This window comes from Lepisosteus platostomus, chromosome 18 (genome assembly GCF_059453375.1).
Source record: "Lepisosteus platostomus isolate fLepPlt1 chromosome 18, fLepPlt1.hap1, whole genome shotgun sequence".
NCBI lineage: Eukaryota > Metazoa > Chordata > Actinopteri > Semionotiformes > Lepisosteidae > Lepisosteus > Lepisosteus platostomus.
Window position 1 is genome coordinate 6,510,360 of NC_142628.1, and position 24,548 is coordinate 6,534,907.

The 24,548-nt window shown below is 36.6% G+C and overlaps 1 protein-coding gene across 17 annotated transcripts in view; it reads left to right on the forward strand.

The window, feature by feature from the left end:
- plekha7b (pleckstrin homology domain containing A7b) overlaps positions 1 to 24,548 on the forward strand; it is a 125,428-nt gene that overhangs the window by 54,414 nt on the left and 46,466 nt on the right. For 16 of the 17 annotated variants that reach the window (XM_088611219.1, XM_088611224.1, XM_088611220.1 and 13 more), the window contains 2 exons: positions 11,872 to 11,955; positions 21,371 to 21,482. In XM_088611219.1, coding sequence (XP_088467345.1) covers positions 11,872 to 11,955; positions 21,371 to 21,482 — 196 coding nt within the window. Of the gene's footprint in view, positions 1 to 5,715; positions 5,951 to 11,871; positions 11,956 to 21,370; positions 21,483 to 24,548 lie in introns of those variants that run through there. The other variant, XM_088611231.1, reaches the window with a different exon arrangement.

Sequence of the window (24,548 nt, forward strand, 5' to 3'; positions counted from 1 at the left end):
GCCAGGGGGAGCTGAATGTTGAGCAATGTGCTTTTTGTGACAGCATGATTAAAGGCCCTGAAGAATAAGTACTAGGAATCTGTTTAATTCTATTGTGTACAAGCTTTTTCCACAGTGGAGACATGAGATCTAAATGAAAACTGTTATGCAACAAACTATGCTAGTCCTCTGGTTCAGTTTTCACTCTGGTTCTTTGCGTGCTGGTGATTTGACAGATCGAGTGCCAGTTTGGGAATTGGCATGTTTAGAGCAAACTTTCATGAGGGTTTGGAATATTTTTGGGTAACTGTTCTATTTTTGTCACTATCAGAGGAATGCTGCAGAGGCAGTGTTTGTCTTCATGATGATGGTTAGCTGTTTAGTGTTTCGTCAACACATGACTCTAATTTAGAGGTCTATAAGCACTTGGGAGTTGAGTTTATGGTTAAAGGATTAGGACACAACAGTTCATTTTTTGGCCATGGTGTCATTTTTACACCAAATATTGGTTCTTTGTTAGTATTTCCATGCCTGAGTTACAAAAGGTGGCATTGGAAATGGCCATTTTTATCAGATAGGCAGTTATTCTTATCTGTCATCGCCACTGTGTGCCATTTACATCACGCTGGGGGGAATGCTCCTGTTCGTTAAATCCTTGATGAAACAGGAGATCAGCCACTGTCATTTCTTAACCCTGCCAGACAAAACCATCTTCTGTTGCAGAAATGCAGGAAGGTTTTGGATATGTTGCTGGAATTAAACTTATTGATGAAAAGTTATACAGTGTAGACAATGCCGATCTTCTCAATAATACATTCAGAGCTCTTTAGAAAACGGATAACATTATAATGTGACTAGACTGGATCTGACAATGGAAGGAAGAGAGCTGACCTTAGTTTTGTCCCATGCAGCAAATTATTTGCTCTGTGTTTTCAAACTATTATGTTGAAAGCTCACTTTAACATTAAAAAGTGAAATGGTTAAATTGTATGTCTAGAACAGTATGGCATATTAGGAAGAATTATTAAGCTATTTGATATCAAGAAAAACAAACTTTAGTTAAAATAAGATTCTTTAACATCCCTGACATGTATTATTCTAGATGAGGTATTTAAGATTCTTTTTGAGGTTCTATACATTCATAAATAGTAGTTTCTCTGAAGTACACTTTGTGCTGAGGAGCAGTAGAAAACTATCATACAGATAAGTTTTCCAAGTGTAGTGGTAAGCAAGGTGTTTTAGTCAGAAATAAACACTGATGTTTCTCCAATAATTTCAGGTCTAGGCCCAGTTGCATCAGATAAAGTTTGAAGGCTTAACAGCCCAGACGTTTTCTTTTTTCTTTATACTTTACACTTTTAAATTAGCCATGCTATTCCTTTGGAGTCTGCATGCTGGTGCAACTCTACACCCAGGTTTGTAGGTTTATGATGTTTTTTTTTAATTTTGAATACTCTGTTATTTTTGTCTATATGCCCTAGTAGTTTGGATTTGTGGGAGAGCAGAAGAAAGTGTTGAAGACTGCTGTCCTTCCTCTAAATTATACACTTATCGGAGCCATCTTAGAAATCATGAAAGATGTGAATCTCATTTCAAGACAGTCTCCTGTGACTCAGCCTGTACTATTAACAAGATCCTTACTGGTTAAGTAATTCCAGAGCCCCTGTATTTAAAATGGTTTAAACCATTTACTACTTCTTGTAGTTATTAACATTGGAGAAACAAGAAAAGATGCTGTTCACTCTAATACAAATTAATTTGCTGCTCAATAGCAAAATAATTTTTTGCTTCATTGAACAGCTAGAAATAGAGGGTTGCTAATGTATGTCTTAATACCAAATGTTATTTGCTCAATGCACTTTTCTAATTTTGTTTGGTTAATAACCATTTTTAAAGTAATTTTCACAGCAAGACAGAGTAAACATGATTAATCACAGCAGTCTTTCTCAAATACTTTTCGTGATTGTTTCGTTACTGATGGCAATTTAGGCAAGCCTTAAAGAGTCTTGTTTAAAAAGCATTGAGTCATAAGTAATTGATAAACCTAGTAACATTTTAGGATCAATTTAGGAAATATTTATGAAGCATTGCTGGAAGTATCTTTGTAAAGAATAATCATTGAGGCATGCTGACCTCCCAGTGTAGAGATTATAAAGATATTATTTTTCTAAACCCACTCTTATCACTGCGAGATATTTCTCGGAAGAAGGCTAAAAAATGTCTTAGAAACCAGTGAACTTTTCTGGTACGGCTGTCAGTCCTAGTCCTTACCATCAAAATCAAAGAAGAGCAATGTTATATTTACAGCACGTTATTGGCCTATTGACATTAACAGGTCATTACTCATACCTGCCTACCTGTAGACAACTGTCTTTTTATTGACATTGGATTAATGCATACGAGCCCATACTGTATGTGCAACTATAATAAAAATGATTGCAGCTGCCTGCCTTAATATAGCAGTGAGCAGTTCATAACGTTTCTTAAGTATTGTCAGTGTATGAGGGTAAAGAAGTACTGCACTGACACTGTATAGTAACTCCTGAGAAAAAGAATAGAGCTTAATTTGAAATCGTTCAGCTATCTACAAGCACAAATTTTTACATCCACGTAATCAACATATACAGGTGATTGCTTGGGGAAAAATTAACTTTTTCCTGCTGATAAAGCTAGAGAGTTTACTGAAGAATATTAAAGTCTATAAAATAATAGATGTCACGCAAATAATGCTTAGAATTTAAACAAATCTTTAAAAGAATGATTTTAAAATCTTTGACTTTATCCTTGGTGACTTGAACTATGCATAAGAAATATTACCTGACAAAAAATACAGGACAATGCGAGCTACAGAATGAATAATGCAACAAATAAATAGATAATATGCTCACAAAGTCACAATAAGTGAAGAATTCTCAGTATGTATGAAAAGACGCAGCACAATAGTTCTGTAATATATGCTAAGCAATTCAGTGCAAATGACAAATTGGAGGTTTCAGGGTAGAGTCTTACTTTATGTACTTTTGACAAGTGCTGTTGCTCCCAGTATAATTAGATCCTTTTTAAATCATAATACAATTTACATGTTTCTCATGGAGCCTCTGATTGTATTACAATTAGTATAATATTCACAGTAAAGCTATATATAGCTTTTTTATTATTAACGTCTTTCACCAAAATAGTATGGGTACTTTGTGTGAAATAATATAATAATATAAAAAAATATATATATTTATATTGTCTCATAGGCCATAAGAATTAATTTGTTTAAGTGGCTAAAGGCAAATGTTGACTGTGTCATTTGTAGGTGCAGATTATCCGCATCATCTTGGACATAGCTGTTTCTGCTGTGTCTGTCTTCTGTGCCATCCATCTTTAGGTCAGTGATGAGTCAGTTTATAAGTTTTTTCAGTCCATCATACATGAGCGCTGCTATTAAATAAACAAAGGTAATTAATTAGACCTCTGTATTTTGTTTCATTCTATTGGCATTAATGTCAGTATTTGTACCGTTTTGTGTGCTTAGAGCCACATACTGTATGTTTCACATACTTGCTCAGTTCTAAAAAAAATATTGTCTATTCTTAGCTCTCAGAGGAACAGGGTAAAGGTGTTTGGAGGAAAAACTTAAATCCAGATGAAAAAATGTGTTATTTAACACTAAATTCAGTTGTGCAAATGAAGGTGGATGGGCATCCTATTAACAATCGCAGTATTTTGTGTGGCTGTAATGAATTTTACATTTATGTTTTCGGGTGTAAAGTGCCGGTCAGTCCCTTTTAAGAATTGGACATATCTCGTTCTCATCACTGACAAAACAGATTTTTTAAGAAATGAAAAGATTTATATCGAAATGTTTGTTTTTGGTGTGTACTTGGGTATGTTTGAACAAACGGACAAAGCAGGCATTTTCATCAATTATTAATAGTTATTACATGCAAAATAATCTTCTTGCGCTGTTTTCTGTATTCTTCTTTATCTGGCAAGGTCAGCTCAATCCTGTTCATACAAATATTTTCAGTGGAACCGAAACAGCTTTGATAGAATCAAGCAAAGTGTTATATTGGAAGATTATCTGGCGATCAAGCCAGCTGTAACTGGTACTTTCAGGAGAGTGCTGCTGTAAATTCAGTATAATAAATAGATCCAGGTGCCTCTTCCCCGAGTCCCTGATCAGGGCTGTGGTAGTTGAGTGCCTGTTTGTAATGCAGTCTATGTATTCTGGGCTCAGCACTGCCTTGAGGCTGATCTTTCATGGCTTTCTTGTGACCAGAGCTGTGCTCTTCTGTGGGTTCTATAAAGCTGTCATTTCAAGAAACACCCAAGAGGCATTATTGATGGACAGCTCTCTGTATGGGACACAAGAAAGGAAGAGACTGGGGACTTACTGCTCTGGCAATCACTGCATATCCATAATGTTATCAGAACTCAGTGACCTCTTTTGCAGGGATGGACACATGCTTCACATTGTGCAGTTATGCCAGCAGCATAAATTGATAGTCTTTTTATGATCAGTGTATCAATAATTGCGCTAGTCTTAAAATAATCATTTTGGCTTAACTTTAAAACTGCACTTTCTGAATGTATTGTGTACCTATATATTTTGTTTTACTGTGCGTCCCCAAGAAGGTTCTCAAAGAAGCTAATTTTCTGATTGAAAATTAATACTAACATTAATGTAAGATATATTGTTCTTACTTTGTTTTTGCAGAGTGTGTAATTGTATCGATATAGAGAACCAAATTGAATGGTTAGGTGCTGCAAAATAAAATAACACAGTAGACCTGTAATTTAAAAATCTGTCATTCTAATTTGACAAGACCTACCAGAGTGAGACAAAAAAAAAAGTGATAGGAGAATGCCTATACAGCATTTCAAACATTGCATAAAATGACATGTTCCATTAAAACTCCATTATGATAATGAGAGGAAAGAATCCGTGCCCACATACTGCATTCCCAGATGTCATATAAACTTCATTTCATTTGGAATTGATTGTCTAAATCTGTGCTTGCATTGCATTCTAAACATCACATCACACCCATATTAACAAGTGTGTAATCCACACTCTTTTTCCTCTTAACGTGTAGGAAATCTTAAAATTTTCCAGGAGATCTTGGTAGATTTGATAGATATTTCAAGGGAGATGAGCCTAGCGATCCTGTGTGCTTGATTTCAGAATACCCACTGAATCGGAGGTAATTAAGGGGTGCATTGTTAGTATGTGCTGCAGAATTGCGACCACATAGAGGGGCTGGGATGTAGCGGCCGGTTCACAAGGCTCATAAACATTTCTCTGCTGCCTGTCACAATCTAGGACGTGGGAGTGATTAGAACTTCAGCAGAAGCACTGCTGCCGTCTGGCCGGTGGCTTTTGCAAACCTAGCAGGTTTCGCTAACCATTGCTGAACCGTACATGCATAATAAATTCCTGATCGATGTGAATATCATCTTACACCTTCAACTGGGATTTATGCTTAGGTGTTGCATTAGCGATGTGTAATAATTAAGGGGTATTCTGAAATAGTATGCCGGTGTGGCAGAGTAATTTTAAAATATGTCCTGATCAAGATTCAGGATGTTCCTTTTGAGATGTTGGGAACAGATGGGGTTACACTGAAACAGGGAAAAGGGGGAATCTATTCCAATGCTGTCACTTGTGGCTGTGCTTTTTATGGCAACACTGGAGTTTGTTAAAGTGCAGTGTGTGAGAGAGAACTGATAAGTGCCATGGCATTCCTCCCTTCCATCAGCACAGAGGAGGGGGGTGGCGAGAGTGGTCCCTCTAAATTAGGTCCTGCACTGTGAATGAATTTTCAGGGTAGAGTTGTGCCGGGAATTGAGGTGCCAAAAGAAGAAGCTGAAAGGTTGCGTTTCCCCTGGAGAATGAGGTGGTTTCACTGCTAGGCACTGAGATTAAGTATTAACTACTGGGACATCAGAAAAGATGTTGATCTGCGATGACGAAAAGCAGGTAAATATGGGAGCTCTGCTTTTATATTTCGTTACGAAATACTGAAACAGAACTTGTAGTTTGACTCCAGGCTTTGTATTAGAATTTAAGCAGGCAGTGTGGTGTGTGGTTATTAGATTTCAGTGACATTGACAGAAAGGCACTGCAGTAGCTTGTAATACCTGTTCCATTTAAGACTGACTTTTAGCTGCATTCTTATGCTGTAGTAAAACAAGATTACTGCGGTCAATGTAATACAGGTGTTTTTCAAGCTTGGCTGTCAATATTTTTTTAAATGAAACAATAGAATAAATGAATTTTCTTTCGATGCTTGCTATGAAATGTACTCCTGCAGCTTCACCTTTTATTTAAACAATAAACAGGCAGACCTTCTATATAATGTCAATTTTCAAGGTTTTTGGATATTTAAATTTTTTCATGTCAAGCTGTTTTTGAAATGACAGAGCACAATAATGAGCAATGATCAGTGATGACTGCTTCTCTGTTCAACTGCTAAAAAGCCTTCCTTTGCTCCAATTTTTGTCATGTGCCATAACTAAACATGCTGAAAAAACACTTTGCTGTGGTCAAATTAAATTTGAGTGCTAAAAACGCTGTATTCAATTAGAAGAACGAAATTAGTTGGCATTGGCTTTTGTTAATTTCGATGTTTAAAGCTTTACAGCTGAAGCAGAAGTTAACCACAAGCAGTGCAAAATTGCTGAGAAAATATCCGTCTTTAAATGGAAATAATGTTTACTTCATTTTTTCTGAATCCTACGGTCTCTTTTCATATGATGTATTTAAACAGATAAAGAATAAACCTTTTAAATTCTGACTTACTTTATGCACAAATTTAAATAGCTGCATCCTAGTGCTGTTAGCTTTGGGTTAATTCTGCACAATAGTTAAAATGAATTTCAGTCTTTAGATAGCAGTGACCATTGACTGTTTTCACCTGCACACCAAACAGTTGTAAAGAATTGTGAAACAACCTCGTTTCGAGTAGCTAAAATCTAGAAAAGGCTCAGACTGTGTGGAAATTCTTTGATTAAGAATAGGCATTTGAATCCATTCTTTTCCACATGACAGTAGATTCTGTACAATGATCTAGGGTTTTGTACACTCTCATGATTGAAAATATTAATGTCATCCTGACATTAGTGCAGAATTTTAGGGATGCACACCTGAGATGGGATGACATTTTAAACAATACGTATGGGAGTCTGAAATCTCAGGGGTTAGAAATGGTCTCGTTTACAGTGTTTTTGGAAATGCAAACTGGCTGTAAGAGTGAATACAATCATTCTGTGTCGCCTGGGATATAATGGAAGCTTTCAAGTTTTAAGAAAACGTAACTGTCTTATGCCCTTCTAAACATCCTGTTACTTTGGTATTGTCTCAGTAAATATCTGAATTTGAGAAGATGATGATCAGCTGCAGCCTGTTTTGTTAGCCTTTTCAAAGTTGATTTTGAAGTGTTTAGCAGAAATAATTCTAATTGATTCATGGCAGTTTCTTTTGAAGCCAGCAGTGTGAGAATGGATTACGGTTATGCAGTTTTGTTTAAGTTGCCTGCTGGTCATGAGGTGCAGTGGTCCTACATGTACGTAGAGTCTTGGAACTGAGGATGACATTTATGTAACCCTTAACTATTGTGTCCCTTTCAGGAAGATTTAAACCATGGCTAGTAACTGCAGGGCAGACATGGCTCTTTCAGAATTGTTCAGAAACTGACTGAGACTCCGAAAGGGTGTGGTTAACCTGGGGGTAGGTAATTTGTAATACTAGTCTGAAACAGCTGAGCATTAGGAATGCAGTTAACAGGCATCCAAGATACTGTATTAACGGAGCAGTATTGCAGAAGACCAGTACTGACAGATCACTGATACTTAATCAGCTTGTCTTCTTTGGGGCTATTCTTTCTGCATTGTCCTGTGTATACTGTATGTCTATTGTATGCAGTAATGTTCATACTAGAACATTATTAACTCCTGTTAGTGGTGTAGAGTAATGGTTAGGAAACCCGCCTCCATACCAGAAGGTCATGGTCTCAAATCATATATGGCACACTGCTGTTGTACATGGGCAAGACACTTGACTTATTTTAAAAATGAAGCTGAATGCAATTCTCTTTTTTGTATGCTTTTGTTTATTACTTCGATGCAGATTGTTTTGTCAAGTGGAATTGCATTTTTATCTTTTCCATTGTAATTTTAGACGAGTTATCATTCTGTATTTGCTGTTTCTCCTGACCAAGACAGAGATGCAAAACACAAGATTAATGTACTGCTTACCCCAGCCCCCACCATGTGAACGGTCTTGACACAGTTCAGTAGTAAATTCCATGACAAGTGAATCAGAAGTGATTTTAAGTAGACAAAGGGGCAAAAGAATGCAGATTCTTAATTGAGCAGGGAAAGACTAAACCATTGTGTAACTGTAATGTAGTCTGTGGCATTGGTACTCTATTAGAGTCAAAGCTCAAGCAGATGTAGGCCTAGCAGCTGTTGATCTAACGCTCTTGCAGTTTACAATGATGATCTAATATTGTAAATAATATTGTTTCTAGATTGGAAACTTGGAAACTGTCATTTAATCCAGTAGGTAGACGTAGTAGTATTAGATGTGTGTGATTTAACGATTTTTAAGGGGTTTTAAAAAGTATCAGTGACTGATAATTGAAATGATTGCAATCTGTGAATAACATTACAGTGTTAAGTGATGTGTGTTCTGGCATATTTTAAACACACATGTTCTGAAATCTTTTCTCTTTTGTAAAGAAGTCAACACCATACTGTTAGGGTGGGGGAGAGAAACAAATGTTTTAGAATTCATCATTTAAAAGGCTCCTTGTCAAAATTCTCAGAATAGCAAAGGAGGAGAATTTGTAGTACCAAAGTAAATACTTCAATTTAATGCCACCACAGAGCAGGTACAGTAGATGGCAACAGCACAGCTGGTTGTTAAATTTCTGGAAAGCACTATCAGTGTAGAATATGAATGAGCTAGCAAAATTTAGGCCTTTTCACTGTAAACCACTAAATGTTCCTTGACTCCATCATAATTGTTGTTTACTTCTCAACCAGTGGTCCCTAGAAAATTCTGTACTTCATTAAATTCTTTTTGAATAGCCTTTGGCTATTGTGGTTTGAAAATTTCACTGGGGACAAAATTAGATTTTAAAGATTTGTTTCTAAACCAACCAGTGCCTAATCACTGGTATTGTAATGTGTTTATCCACGTTCCTTGCTTGTGGATGGTATGGTAAATGCTGTACCTTATTTTAAAAGGACCTTTGTGGCAGATACTTTTGTATTTTGACAGTTTTCAAAGTTTTTCTTTTACTTCTAAAGTAATGTGAAATTTATAGATTTGGTTCAAACTTTTAAGGACCTCAAAGCTATATATCCACCTGACCTCTAATAAACATTATTCACAATGTGGCCATGGTGTAGGTTTTAAAGTTCCTGGCTTTGTGTATGCATAGTCTTAAAATTAAGCACACAGTAACATTCAGAAAACACGTCTTGTGTAATTTTGCTTGACCATAGCACATCAGGAATGTTGTGTATTGTTTTTTTTCTTATATATTCACTATATTTTACAGATAGTATAAAGTTATTCCATTATATTGTTTTGTTTCATGACTTTCACCCCAATGAATAATATACTGAGGGCTAACAAACTACTAACAATGTTAGTACTCTTCAACACGCACCACCAAACACTATTAAAAATATTTTTTTCAAGTGTACACTGTCAGCTTTGAACTGACAAGCAGTGAGTCAAGGCATTAATATTTTTCTTCCTTAAAGGTCACATTCTAATTAATGTTTATGTAGGTGAATGTCAGTGTTTTCAGATTTAAGGAATTTTGCATGAGAACGGTACTTGGTTGGGTTGATGGAACAAAAATGAATAATCCACAAATAGCATTAGTAGAATTTGAGCTTGTTTACAGTTTCATGTAAGGCATTTAAATGACGCTCACTCTTGTGAATTGAATTAGTTGTACCTGAACTGGTTAGGATTATTGATATTTATTGAATTCCACTTAGCTGTATTTATATACTGTCAGTTGACACTAGGGGAGAGAAAATAACATAATCTGGATGTTTAGCATGAGTAGTACTACAGGGTTTTCTGCATTAAAATGTTAGGGGATATTTTGGGTTATACAAATATATAATGTTTATTTAATGAGAAGAGCTCAGTTCTGACACCAGTTCTGGTTCAAAAATGTAGAAAGACGCTACAGTGTCTTGCTGCTTTCAATAACCATGAGCAGAGTAAAGAAAAATAAATTTAAACAGTAATTCGAGTTTGGATGTCAATTTAGATTCAAATTTTGCATAGCAGGCAGGAAACCTAGACTTTTTTTGTTTGTTTCTACTTTTTGTAACTTATTTTCTTTATTCCTGGAGATATTTAACTTGAAAATAAATTATTTCTTGAATCTTTGGCTTTATTCTGTATAAACTGTGGTTGTTGTGGTTAGACCAAAAGAAACATTTGAAGTGAGATACAATACTAAATAAATACACATCACAGCAAACCAAACATACAAATTGTGGGGGGAAAAATCATCCCAGTAACTACGTTTAATTGTGGTATGTATTCGGCTGTATACTGTACCAATAATTTGAACATTTGCAAGAAAACCTTTAAGTATAATGGTACCCTTGTTTTTAATTAAATATCCAGTTGAGAGTAATTCTTCAGACATGTTGATTTGTTTGATATAAGACAAATGATATAAAGCCTTAACATCTCAAATACATTCCTGTATTTGAATTTGGTAACCTCTTATTTTTCTCTTTTTCTGTTGTTCTTATACCATAATGCTCAGTGTACTCTAGCTTTGAGATTCATTATATTGCTGATGTCTACCTGAAAGAAGGAACACACTGTTTATGAAAGGAACTGTCTTACAGTCCACTGAACCAAATCCTAGTTGATACACATTTGCATGAAAGACGCTTAGAAGTGTGACGGATAAAAAGCTCAAGTGAAGAGTTCTTCTGGAGTTTCCGTTGAAGGAGAGAACATCATTCATACTCGGAATACAATGGCTTTCTACCTCCAAGGAAAGCAAGGACATGAACCATGTACTGTACAGTCAAGTGGTTTTTTTTTGTGAACAAAGATGCAGCAGTATTTCATAGTTTTTTTTAAAGAAAAAGACAAGTCCAAATATGCGGATGTGTTCATGCTTTTAAAGGTTTACCTGAAAGTAATGTTTTCTAGATTTGCAATGGGGAAGAGAATACCAGAGGCATATTTCAGTTATATAAAATATTATATCCGGTGAAGTCTTGATGGCTGACAAAAGTATGTCTGAGTGTATTATGAAATACAGCATGTAAATTTTGTACTGGAGTTATACTGAATGATGTTTAAATGTATCAGTCTTTCTGCTCAGGTTGCAAAGTGAAATGCAACTCTGGTCAATGGTGTAATTTGTACTGACCTTGAAATGTTCCAGTGTGCTATTTATCACATAAAATGTATCTAGTTCATGTGTGAATTCTAGTGTCTCTTGTTAAGTGTAAGAATCTTTGCATAGGTAATAAGATGTTTTTTTCTTACTTTAAATCTTTTTTAAAAAAAAAGGCTTTTATTTTTTCTTGTTCTGGTGAATGTGAAATTGGTTAATTTCCACATTAAGGCAATAAAGGACCTGGTGCAATCAAAATCAATAAGCCTTCCTTGGCTGGCTTGGGTTTGTGCTGAGCAGTACAGTTTGTGTGAAGCAATATGAGCTCTGTTGGCTGATCGACAGTACTGCTAGACTCTGACAGATTCAACACACTTGTGGGAAAGTCTTGGGAAACTTGGTGTGTTGCTGAAGAATGTTTTTTTATGCAGTGGTAAATGCAGAGATAGGAGCTCAGAGCTGAGTGAAATGTCCTAATGTTCTTCTTTTCTCTCCCCTTCAGCCATAACCAGAGAACAACCATCTTCCGACACCCTGTAACGGGGCAGATATCCCCAGAAAACCTTGACTTCATCATAGAGGAACAGTGAGTGCTTTTCTTCATTACGGTCACTGATCAAACTGCTTTCAGTTGCAGCACAATGATTGTCGAACATTTGGTCTGTGACAGAAAGGGATATTTGAACAATATTTTATCACCTAGGTGAAACAACAAAACCTGCCAAAGCAGCTTGAAGAGGCAGCTTTCCAACAAGTCGAATGTAGACATGAATAAAGATAAAACCCTTCAATTTTTAATGAGTGTGGATTTATTCATGAATTTAGGAACTGAACCATTAATTCAGGTGCATGGATTATTGTGATCATGTAATATCCAAACTGTCACTGTGAATAACATCTATAGGCTGTTGGTAAAAACTACGGGAACTAAACTGTTTCCAATACCAGTGGCACTGCGAGCATAGTTTTGTGTGTACTTAAAGTTTAAAGTTAATTGTTAGGTTTAATTGCTACTGTAATTTAGTATTCCAATGCAGGTTCACTGCTTTGACCTTTTAGGCATTTCTTCATGATTTAACCTTTTAAGACATTACCTTGAGAGACTTTTCTTCACTATAGTTCACCCAAACACCTTTTGCAGTTTTTCTTTCAAATCCATATTAGAAGGAAACGTTTGAGTGTTTTCTTGGAATTGAAATATATTTGGGACAAAACAGATGTAATAAAAAAAATTAAGTGACCACCCCGATAAACACAGATTTATTCTTGAGGTTTTGTGGGCTTTGTGGAGTGTTTTTGGTTTGCTATACTCATGGGGGGGAAAAAATAATTCATCCAAAAAATCTCTGTTGGTCAGACAGCGGTGATACTGTTGTTGTCGCCTGCACCTGTCAGATAACAGATGGCAAAGAATGGATGTGGGCAGTACTGGAATGGGAAACCTCTAAGGAAAGATCGCTACTGCAGGTGGAGCTCGTAACCCAGTAGATGTCGCTCTTTGTTCTGGTCCAGAATGTCCAGCTTAAAGCCCCAGTATGGTGATATGTGCTATAGGCTTTGGTAGAGATGTCAAAATGAGGTCTTGAGTACTTGGTCTTTAACAGTGTAGTAGGAGCATTTTCTAAAATCGATTTAAGGAGTGTCTTTTTATTTCTGTAGTTAAAACTTGTGTAGCCTCTCCCACGGCGGTTATTTCCTTTTGAAGATAAAAATAGTGTTTCACTAATCCAGTGGGGCTGTAAGTTCTCCAGAGTGCAGCTGTGGCCATCTGGCACAAGCCCTGGGGAGAGGAGGGAGTGTGGGTGAGGGGTATTGATGAACAAATTTCTCTGGGGATACGGGTTAGCTTGTCCCTCTCTCTGGCTTCCAGCTTTCAGGCTAAATTGCCAGCAGCTGCCACGAACAGCTCCATGAAGGAAAGTTTGCTCCAAGAGGGGAGATGAACATACTGATGAAAGCCTTCAGTGCCCTCAAGCTCAACAAAGAGGGCTTTTGAACCCTACTCTACGATCAACATTTATACTCCCAGAGCAGCACAGTTTAAGCTATAAAGGAATACTGATAGGAACTGGAGGCTCTGTGAAAATTACTGATGTACAGGCTTGTTAGAGGCTTGTAGATCTTCTGCTTGCCACAATGGGAATGATTCATTGCTGTGTTCAAACATGCTCAGGGATGCATCTTTGTAACAGAGTTCTGCTCGATCTCCTCACATCTTGTTTCCCTTTGTTCATAACTTTGCACAAAGCCACAGGAGGCTGATGGAACACCCAGAGGAAGATTAGGCCTTCAAAGCTGTAACATTTCAATGTACAATATTTTTCAGACCGCTTTCTGAAAACCACTTCTTATTTTTTTGTTCTTCTACACATTGAAGGAAATTCATGTGAACAAAGCATACCTTTTAAAAGGAGTTTATTTAACTGCAAGACGGGGAGTGTATTAAATGCACAGAAAATGTAATTGTGTAATGTAAATGTAATGCATAGTTGTGTATTTTTATGTAAATATAAATAGTTTTTAGCTTTTTTAACTCAAAATTGCAATAGTCCATTGAAATTTAAACATTTATGCAATCGGATTCGTACTTCATCTTGACTGTTGATTGTCTGAAGCTGTTTGAAAAATTGTGGGAAAAAAAATTATAACCCATTTCCCATCAAATATAAAAAGATAAAACATTAAATTTCACCTTTCTGTAAACTGAGAGCAAAAAGCAAATAAAACTAGTGTTGTAAATACTTTCCAAATGTATTAATTCCAAGTACAGTATAGCTATTTGAAACCAGAAAAACCAAAAGTCATACATAGATTTGAGTTGATCCCTCTTGTTTTTGCTGGTAAAGAAAAACATTAAATGGAATGCGAGGACCAGAAGCAAATAAATACATTATTAAAACCTTGAAGATTTGGACTGTGTAAATATTATTCTCTGAACACGTTCCTTCGAAAAATCTAAAATTTGGTGGATTTAGAAAATAATTAGTTCAGATGTAACTGCTGCAGGGTAGGACTGAAACACTCCTGCATAAATAGCATCATATCACAGAATGTGATCAAGCCCATTCTTCATTGGGAAGGATAGCCATGATAATACTGGTGGGTCTTAATTGATTACGCTCATTAATGGCAAAGTACCTTTTGGCTATTAGCTGTAGCTAATGTGACACAAACCCTTTGCACTCTGACAGGAGGGTAGTTTACTAACCTGAAAGTGACACACTCAGTGGAAAGAAACCCTGTAATTAAATGACTAAGTTGCATAAAGCAAGGATTCTTACTGAAAGAAATAAAGTCAGTACAGTACAGCCCTTCACAATCCACAGGAAATCCTGTCCCTGATTAATGCTACTGGAGGTGGTTGGCTTTTAAGGTCTTCGATGTTCATAGTTTGCAGGCACATAAGTAGCTAAACTCTAAGGACTTTTGCAACAGTTTCAGGTTACTAGTGGCTGTCGTCAGGTCCTATTTTTAAATTGATCAGCTTCTGTCCCCTTTCCACTACACACACATACACCTTGTTTTGGAAATTGCTTTAACAGCTGCAGTAACCGATGATCTCCAAGAAAACCCACACAATTGCACAGGCAATTGAAATGAGCCCTCCTTCCATAGATAGCTGGCTCCCTCAATGCTTATCGTTACTATGGCAGCAAGAGTGTACATTTCAAACACCTGGGACCTAGAGACATAATGAGAAAGTAGGCTTCTGGCTTGTACAGCTCTGTGATTTATGTTGAACTCAGAAGAATTGAGCTTGACTTGCTATAGCTTACTATCAAAGAAAAACAAACAGTGCAGTACGTTTCACTGTCAAGGCAGTTTGGACTTTAATTTAGAGTTTATAGGTAAGATGCATCTGATTAAGTAAACCATTGTTTTTAAATGGAACAGTTTGACCTTGAATTAGATTATACATTTGCCTTTATTTTTTGTTAATGAGTCAGAATACTGCTGCTTAAAGAAGTGCCTATTTTCTGATGCATAACAACCACCAAGGAGTTTAAATATTTAAACCTCACTTGCTAGCAAAAAGAAAAAAAAAGTATCGGTATCAATAACAGATAATTAGATTTACAGTGCCTTGTGAAAGTATTCGGCCCCCTTGAACTTTTCAACCTTTTGCCACATTTCAGGCTTCAAACATAAAGATATAAATTTTTTATTTTATGTGAAGAATCACCAACAAGTGGGACACAATTGTGAAGTGGAACGAAATCTATTGGATTTTTGAAACTTTTTTAACTAATAAAAAAATGAAAAGTGGGGCGTGCAAAATTATTCGGCCCCTTTACTTTCAGGGCAGCAAACTCACTCCAGAAGTTCAGCGAGGATCTCTGAATGATCCAATGTTGTCCTAAATGACTGATGGTGATAAATAGAATCCACCTGTGTGTAATCAAGTCTCTGTATAAATGCACCTGCTCTGTGATAGTCTCAAGGTTCTGTTGAAAGCGCAGAGAGCATCATGAAGACCAAGGAACACACCAGGCAGGTCCGTAATACTGTTGTGGAGAAGTTTAAAGCCGGATTTGGATACAAAAAGATTTCCCAAGCTTCAAACATCCCAAGGAGCACTGTGCAAGCAATCATCTTGAAATGGAAGGAGTATCAGACCACTGCAAATCTACCAATACCTGGCCGTCCCTCTAAACTTTCAGCTCAGACAAGGAGAAGACTGATCAGAGATGCAGCCAAGAGGCCCATGATCACTCTGGATGAACTGCAGAGAACTACAGCTGAGGTGGGAGAGTCTGTCCATAGGACAACAATCAGTCTTACACTGCACAAATCTGGCCTTTATGGAAGAGTGGCAAGAAGAAAGCCATTTCTCAAAGATATCCATAAAAAGTCTCGTCTAAAGTTTGCCACAAGCCACCTGGGAGACACCCCAAACATGTGGAAGAAGGTGCTCTGGTCAGATGAAACCAAAATCGAACTTTTTGGCCACAATGCAAAACGATATGTTTGGCGTAAAAGCAACACAGCTCATCACCCTCAACACACCATCCCCACTGTCAAACATAGTGGTGGCAGCATCATGGTTTGGGCCTGCTTTTCTTCAGCAGGGACAGGGAAGATGGTTAAAATTGAGGGGAAGATGGATGCAGCCAAATACAGGACCATTCTGGATGAAAACCTGTTGGAGTCTGCAAAAGACCTGAAACTGGGACGGAGATTTATCTTCCAACAAGACAATGATCCCAAACATACAGCAAAATCTACAAAGGAATGGTTCACAAATAAACATATCCAGGTGTTTGAATGGCCAAGTCAAAGTCCAGACCTGAATCCAATCAAGAATCTGTGGAAAGAGCTGAAAACTGCTGTTCACAAACGCTCTCCATCCAACCTCACCGAGCTCGAGCTGTTTTGCAAGGAAGAATGGGCAAGAATTTCAGTCTCTCGATGTGCAAAACTGATAGAGACATACCCCAAGCGACTTGGAGCTGTAATCGCAGCAAAAGGTGGCTCTACAAAGTATTAACGCAAGGGGGCCGAATAATTTTGCACGCCCCACTTTTCATTTTTTTATTAGTTAAAAAAGTTTCAAAAATCCAATAGATTTCATTCCACTTCACAATTGTGTCCCACTTGTTGGTGATTCTTCACATAAAATAAAAAATTTATATCTTTATGTTTGAAGCCTGAAATGTGGCAAAAGGTTGAAAAGTTCAAGGGGGCCGAATACTTTCGCAAGGCACTGTATGTTAGGCTATTTCTATTTATATTAGGCTATTTAGAATAATTTCATTTTCGTTTATATAACATTCCAGTTAATCTTGTGCTGTGTATTTGCTGGAAATTTTGAGTCACATAAGTCTACTGGAAATAGTGAATCAAAGGAATTTGTGCAAGTGAAAATCACTCTTATCTTTTGGAAATGTTGGTAGGAAAGAATGTTTTTTGTTTACCGAAATTCCTAGTTGACTTAGTTTGCTCATCCAAAGGCCAGGGAGCAGTTTTTTTTGTTTTTGTTAGATCTGACAACATGATTTCGAAGGTCCTAGCTGCTAAGCAATGACTTAATTCTCAGAGAACAAGAGTAATTGCAGCCCTCAGTTGGTTGTATTTTCTGTCTCAATTTTTATCCTTAATGTTCCTACTGCATTAAACGGTGTCTCTTCCTTGTGCCACCACAAAGGATGTCCTGTTTGAAGATTCATGTGGTAGTTATCTGCTCACACCAGCCTGTCTGACGATGATGAGGTGATAATTCTGCTTTAGTATTTTTCTGTGCCAGGAGGTAGACATCAGAAGATATAAACCTGCCAGAGCTCTCTGCCTTTTAGAACAAATGTGGGATGTTCGATAAATACCTAGAAAGGGAAAAAGGCTGCAGTCTTCTGAGTTATTTTCCTGTCAGAAAAGAACAATGTTTTACAGTCCCTCTTCTTATCGTGAATGACATTTATCTCAGCACTTTTTATATGGAATGCTTAGCAGTCCCAAAAAACTGCCTGAACAATTTTTGCCATCACCGATTTTCTGAAAGTTTGAAGCTTTTTAAACAACCTTTGCAAGAGAATTGTCCTTGTACGTTCAGAGATGTACAAATTGTGTGACAGTGACATATGGAGGGGTGGGTTTGCATTGTTGCCTGACAGAACTGGGATCTTTGGCTCCATTTTGAGCTGGGGTGTGGCATTTATCTGCAGGTTCTCCCATGTGGGCCCGTGGGATTTCTCTGGGTTCTCTTGCTTTCCACTCACCTTCCAAAGACGAGGGGAGGTTATCTGCTGAGGCTCAATTGGCCCTGTGATGAGATTATGGTGTAGTCATGCCTTCTACTCTGGGCTTTCATATAAGGCTCTAGACTGCTGTGACGGATATAACACAATAAGCCTTCTATCCAAGCACGGGTGCTGCCCTAGTTGGTACAGTGCCTACAATTTCACGTCAGTGTCTACCTGATGCATTAGTTCTTTCCCTCTTCCTGGGAAAACACCTATTAGGAAAGACTTCAGAATGATTACTGAAGAAATAATTGAGAAAAAAGAATAAAACATATTAGAATCATGTATAATATATAATCTATACATTAACACCAGAAAATATGTTAATGTGGTCTAGCGCATTTGACTTAATCTTCCCAGAAAACTATTCATGTATGAATTATTTGATGTTCTTTTTGGGGGACTTTCAAAATAGATAAGACATTAAAAAAATAAATTGAAAGATAACTTTCACCCGGGTCTTCCAGACCTTATTTTGCATCGAGTTATAGATTTGTCAAAGAGTCTTGGGCTAATGTGAGGCTCCATTGTTATTTGTGGCTTTTCCCTGTATTCAAACAGCTGGAATTTCACTAAACAAGGCTCAAAGGGTATTTTACTCCATCCGGTACTTCACAGGAACACCTAATGTTCTACAGGAAAAAACATTTTACTACTTACAGAGAACAATGCTCCTGTTAATATCAGTGGGTTTAATGTTCCCTGATACAGAACACACTCCTGGCCATGAAAATGTCTACCTCTTTTTCAGAATTGTATCGAGCCATGATGAGGCTTTCCAAGTGTTGCTGAATTGATTTCTGGGAAGGCTCTGTTTACCTCAATATCAGCCTTATTTGCTCAATTATAGAGATGGAGGCTTGCAGAGCATGTGTCAGCCTCTAGGAATGTTGAAGTCACTGGGCTTACATATCATGTAAAAATGCTCTTCTAGAACAAAAATAAACATTTTCTGTCAAAATAAATAAAGTTGTATAATAAATATTCCATACTGGTGAAAAATATGAACTATTCCTGAGTTTTAGTGACTGCAGTTTATTAAGATGTAACATTTGCTGTACCTTCTGTAAAAAAAACAACAACACATTTTTCACCACTTCAATTTAATTTTAAAATTATTGCTTTTACACGGAAAGCTTTGATTGTTGTGGCAGGCTTGTTTCTTACAAACCTCTTACAGAGGAACCAAGGACTGTGCTTCAGTTCATTCACAAATGGAGTACTTGTTTTGTGACAGGTGTTTAGAATTATTACTTTAAGTAGGTGTGCTTGTGGGCGTTCTGTGACAGGCAGATCTCAAGACAAATTGGGATAGGAAATTTAGTACTAAGTTTTGCTTGTTACAAGTGGTGCTTGCAGCATTGAATCAAGTGTATGAGTCTACCTCTTCTGAGATTATTAACAAGATCAGATGCGCTGTGAAAGAGATGAATTGATGATTAGGAAACTGGGAGCACTTTCAGAGACCTGTTTGTTTTATTTTAATTTACATTCAGACACGTTAATGTATTTAATTGAAAGTATCTATTGTGCAATAGCATGCATTACAGTATGTCACCAGAAAGTTCAGAGTTCATTCATCTCCCAAAAGAGGTGTGAACTGAGAGAATGAGTCATTGGACCAACTCAACTGAAACTCAATAGTGAGACAATTGTCAGTATGAGATCTACAATTGTCACTGAACCATTTACCTTTTGACAACTCTTACTATGTCTGAAGACTGTTTTTAATTTGTAATTCACAAACTTGACAGATTGTAAAGCAATACAGCACATGGTGCTATAGGTAGACAGATTGTGTTACAGATTGCGCCTCAATTTTTTTTTTTCAAGAGTTTGAGTTTTTCATTTTTAGTTTTGATAACGGTACCTTCCAATGGGGATTTTTTCATACTTTCGCTCAAAGTAACTCATAGCTGTCATGAAGAAAAATAGCACTCTTCCTTAGGGTCAAGTTATTCTCTCATCTCATGAAGTGGTGGTGTGTCCAATACAGATTGAATGTCATCCATTCTATCCTGCAATAATCCTGTAGGGTTTTCTTTGTGGCTCATGCAGTAGACATTTGCTGTAGGTAACATTTATTAGAGCGGTCTTTGAGATTTTTGTTGTCCATGTCATTAATCTTTAATTACATTCATTTTCACTAGATTCGTACTTATACCAATCCACATTTGGATTTCCTGCTCTTTAGATCCTTAGATCCTATTCACTGCCAATTTGAAATAATCCATTTATAAACTGAGTATTGGTCTTTTTGTTATTTTATAGTATGTGCAGCTATTTGAATAACTGTCTGTAAGCAGTAGTCCTTGTATATCTTGTATACCTATATTCTTTATTGAAATATTATGTATTTCTTCTTTCTGTTTATTACCAATTTCATGAATTGGCTTTTAATGAATGAATTAATTTTATGCATTTTTATACTCTGTGTTAAGATTTTGTTTATTTCAATAATTTTGTAAGTTGGTTTTTTTTTGTTTATAATTTTTTGGTTAGTTAAACCAGGGTTAATGGAATCTGGAATTATACAAATACGTTCCTGGATTGACCTTCCAAAGTGGCGCTTTAGTCTTACTAGAGGAGGAAACTATTAAACGTCCAGACTGTGTTTTTCTGGCCTATACCACGCAAACACATTTGTTGGTGTGTGTGTGCTGTTCGGAAGTTCCTGAGTGTCATTGTGTAACCAGTGCTGAAGGTGAAAAAACCCATGAGTTGATGAAAAATGTGTCTGAAAGTATGCTGTAAAACCATAGCAAATAGAAAAGACATAAAACCATTACCTCTGACAAAGCTGCTGAGTATTTATTCTTTTATCTCTGGAGATAGTGTGTAAAAATGGGGGTCATGATGAATCTACCTTCATTTGACTGACTGACAGGATTTTTAAGGTTAAGCAAGTTTCACTTAAAACTACTAATCTCATAATATTTTCTACACTGTTATAAACTTATAAAGGATAGTTTTGATTTATGACAAAAAATGATTTTTGATTTTGATTTATGATATTCTGCTGCTATGTGGGGCTCACATTCATATTGTAGATAAGGACAAAGCTTCCTGTTTTATTCTGATCTAGGAATTTTTCTTAGTACGAGTTCCTGGACGTCACATCAGACCAGGGCTGTTAGTACATTTAGTGATCACAGTTTGCCATTAATGAAACACAAGCAACAGAAGATTGTGTAACAAGAAAATGTTTCTCCAGTTAACACAGGGATGACTGCATTCTGTAATCTAAAAAATATGTTTCCATAGGCCAAATTTACACATGTCCAAGCAACAGTCAAGTCAAAGACCTTCAAGTATGGTCAGCGAGTCATCAACTGCTGTCACATCATCCACTGTTGACACCACCTCAGGGTCAAAGGTAAGTACGCTGTTTTCTTTGTGCATAGTTTTCAGAGTTAATAAGGAACAAGAGGACTTTCCTGGGCTCGGTTTCATATTTTGCCTCAATATAGTGTGATAGACAGCTTGCAAGATTTAATTCTTACATTTTCAATGTTTGATGTCTTTAAATCTTCATTTGTAAGGACAATTGAATGGTACTAGTATTGCAAGACCTAATACTAAGACTTTGTTTCAGAGGTTTGTAAATAGGACCAACACAATAAAGAACATTTTTAATTAAATTGACTAATTTAGTGGAGGGGCAAATGCAATATGTTTCAATATCAGTAATATGAATTTAATTAATTTTCTAACCTCTAATGAAATGTGCTGTATAACCCTTGACAGCATTAACTCCAAATTAAAAAAGTGACCCGTTAAATCTTTATCACATAAATATATATATATATTTTAATATTGCAGTAATATAGCAATATACAAAACAGCAAAGGAAAAATATAATTTCTCCCCCAGATAAAATTCCTGCCCCCTTAATGGTCCTTTCCTGCACTTCTCAGGTTGTGGAGACAGATAATTTAATGTCCACTCACTTGGAAAAGGTGCCATTTGAGTTTTGAAGTTTTAAAACGCACTCTATCCCAGTAGCCTAAAGTGGGGAGAAAGAGGGTTCCTAGAACTAAACATTTAATTAAGGAAGCACATTACTTTTTAATGGAGAAACAAGGTTGAAGATAATTAGAACACTTATACAGGTTCATAATTATCTTTGTCATGTAGATGTCATTCATTTTTCACTTTTGCACAACCTAAACCTTCTTTTTCTCTTATTATCTATATCTTATTATATAGAAATTTTTAGAACAATATTTAAATCTTTAGAACAACTACAAGCACCTTTTAATCCTTTTGGGAATGGCTGGATGAATTGTTTGGCAGTGTTTATAGCCTTCTGACATGCCCCTTATTTGCACATCATGGCCTTTTTCTGGGGGTTTTCCACAGAAGCCCTTGTGTTTTGACACACCCCAGCTCCACTCCATCCCTGGTCGTGATGAGTTACGAGACCGGCCTGCGAGATGCTAACAGTGCACATATATGCCGCACACCCGTCTCTCTGCCCTGTTCTCACCCTGAGCGGCTGTCACTGCAGGCCACTGCACTTAATCTCCTGCCAGCCCTTGGCTGCTCAAATGCCATCTCGCACTTTCTGGATTCGAGTGATCTCCCAGGTGTAGGTAGTGCTACAAATCTCGTGAGCAGCTTGGGCGATAGCCATGAATGTCTTGTTCATAGTCATCTCCCTGTCCTCCCACACACACATTCATAAAGGTGTTGACACACAGCGGTATTCAAGTGCACCCTGCTCCTTATTGAGCGAGGTACAGTGTGCAGCAAATGCTGCTTTTATGAGTGACATTACAGCATCAGCATCCTTTGAGCGTTTTCGAGAACAGATTGCACCAATGCTTTAGAGTAGCCGTATGTTATCCAATAAGCAGGTGTCCCTTGACTTTGATTAAATATTACTGTCATTTTATGTTTGTCACCTTTGGAGAGCTATAATGTACAGAGACAACTCAAAATAAATCAAGGGCGGCATATTGAAGTAGTTAATACCACAGCAAATGCCTTTCTTAAAATGCAGAGTTTATTTTAGTTCCTGTTGAGGCTGTTAATCAATACTCATTGCTTCCATAAAGTTTGTATGTTTGGTTTTGCAAAATTTGATTTCACACATGATGATAGAATTATTCTGCTGACTGCAGGAGATGAAAAGCATATGATTTATAGCTTCATACATTCTACATAATTATGGGTCTCTCATTACAGAAATGTGTGTACCCTTAAACCTGAGCTATTACCTTGTGAACGTAATCCTAATCTATGGATTACATAGATTTAAACATCAGTTGTCTGGCTAAAGAAACACTAATTTGCTGCACAGTTTATAGTTCAGAATCCCTTATTGACATTAATTCCTGTAGTCAAGACAATCCTTAATCTTTTTTAGAATTCTAATTTTGAACAGCAGAACATTAAACCAGTGTTGCAAAAAAGAGTAAAACTATGAAGATCATTGTCACTTTTGTTTTTATGAGCAGGTACATCATTTGATGTTCTTTCATTACAACTTTTGTTTTGCCATTTTGTATACGGTCCTTATTCTGAAGATTTTTCTTCTTTTGTTAGCAGCTATTGTTATGCTAATGTTAAACAAGAAACATTTTTGGAGGACTTTCTGTTTTGGGAATTAATAATAATAATTGAGCTACACTTTACATCTAATTAGCCTGTGGATGCAAACAAGGTGTTCTAAATTATTTTTTCTGGAAACTGGAATGATTTCAGATAAAATTGTTTTAAGCGCAATCTGTACTGTTACATTGTTTTTTCACCCTGAAAGCAAACTTAAGGTCTTACAAGAACATATCTTACTAAGCTAACTACTGACACTGGGTTTATAATAAAATCCTGTTAGCAAGATAAGTAGGACTAATGCCTTGTAAAATCTCAATGAAAATTTGGTTCTATTACTGCAGCTTTCAGTAAAGAGAGAATCATTTGTGTAAGTGAAATAAATTAGTATAATAGTTTCCATCTATAGATCATTGGCTAAGTTCCAGTTCGCTGCTAAAAAGTGCGATAGATTTCTCTCCTGCTGATGTAGGAAGAATTTGTGAGTCACTTGTGAGTTTGCATAGGTTTTAAAGCTGTACTTCATTTAGTACAAGCATAGTAGTGTTAATTAACTGGTAAAATGTTTCTGACAATGCACCCAAACACAGCTGATGTACTGATTACAGAAGAATGCATATGCTTCATTAGTCTCATTCCTTATAATTAGTGTGTGTGACTTTTCTGTCACATTTTCATGGAAGGTTTCCTCAGATTTTGCATTTTACACTTTTATCAAGGATCTGCAGAAAAGAATGCAAGAGATGAAAGATGAAAATGTCCTTAAACACAAAATGTTTCTTCCCCTCCATCTGTGTGTATTAATAATTATACAGTATTGAAAGTAGGATCCAGACCTGTTTGGGCTCAAGTTCATATTTTGTTGAGGTTTCATTTATTAACTCAG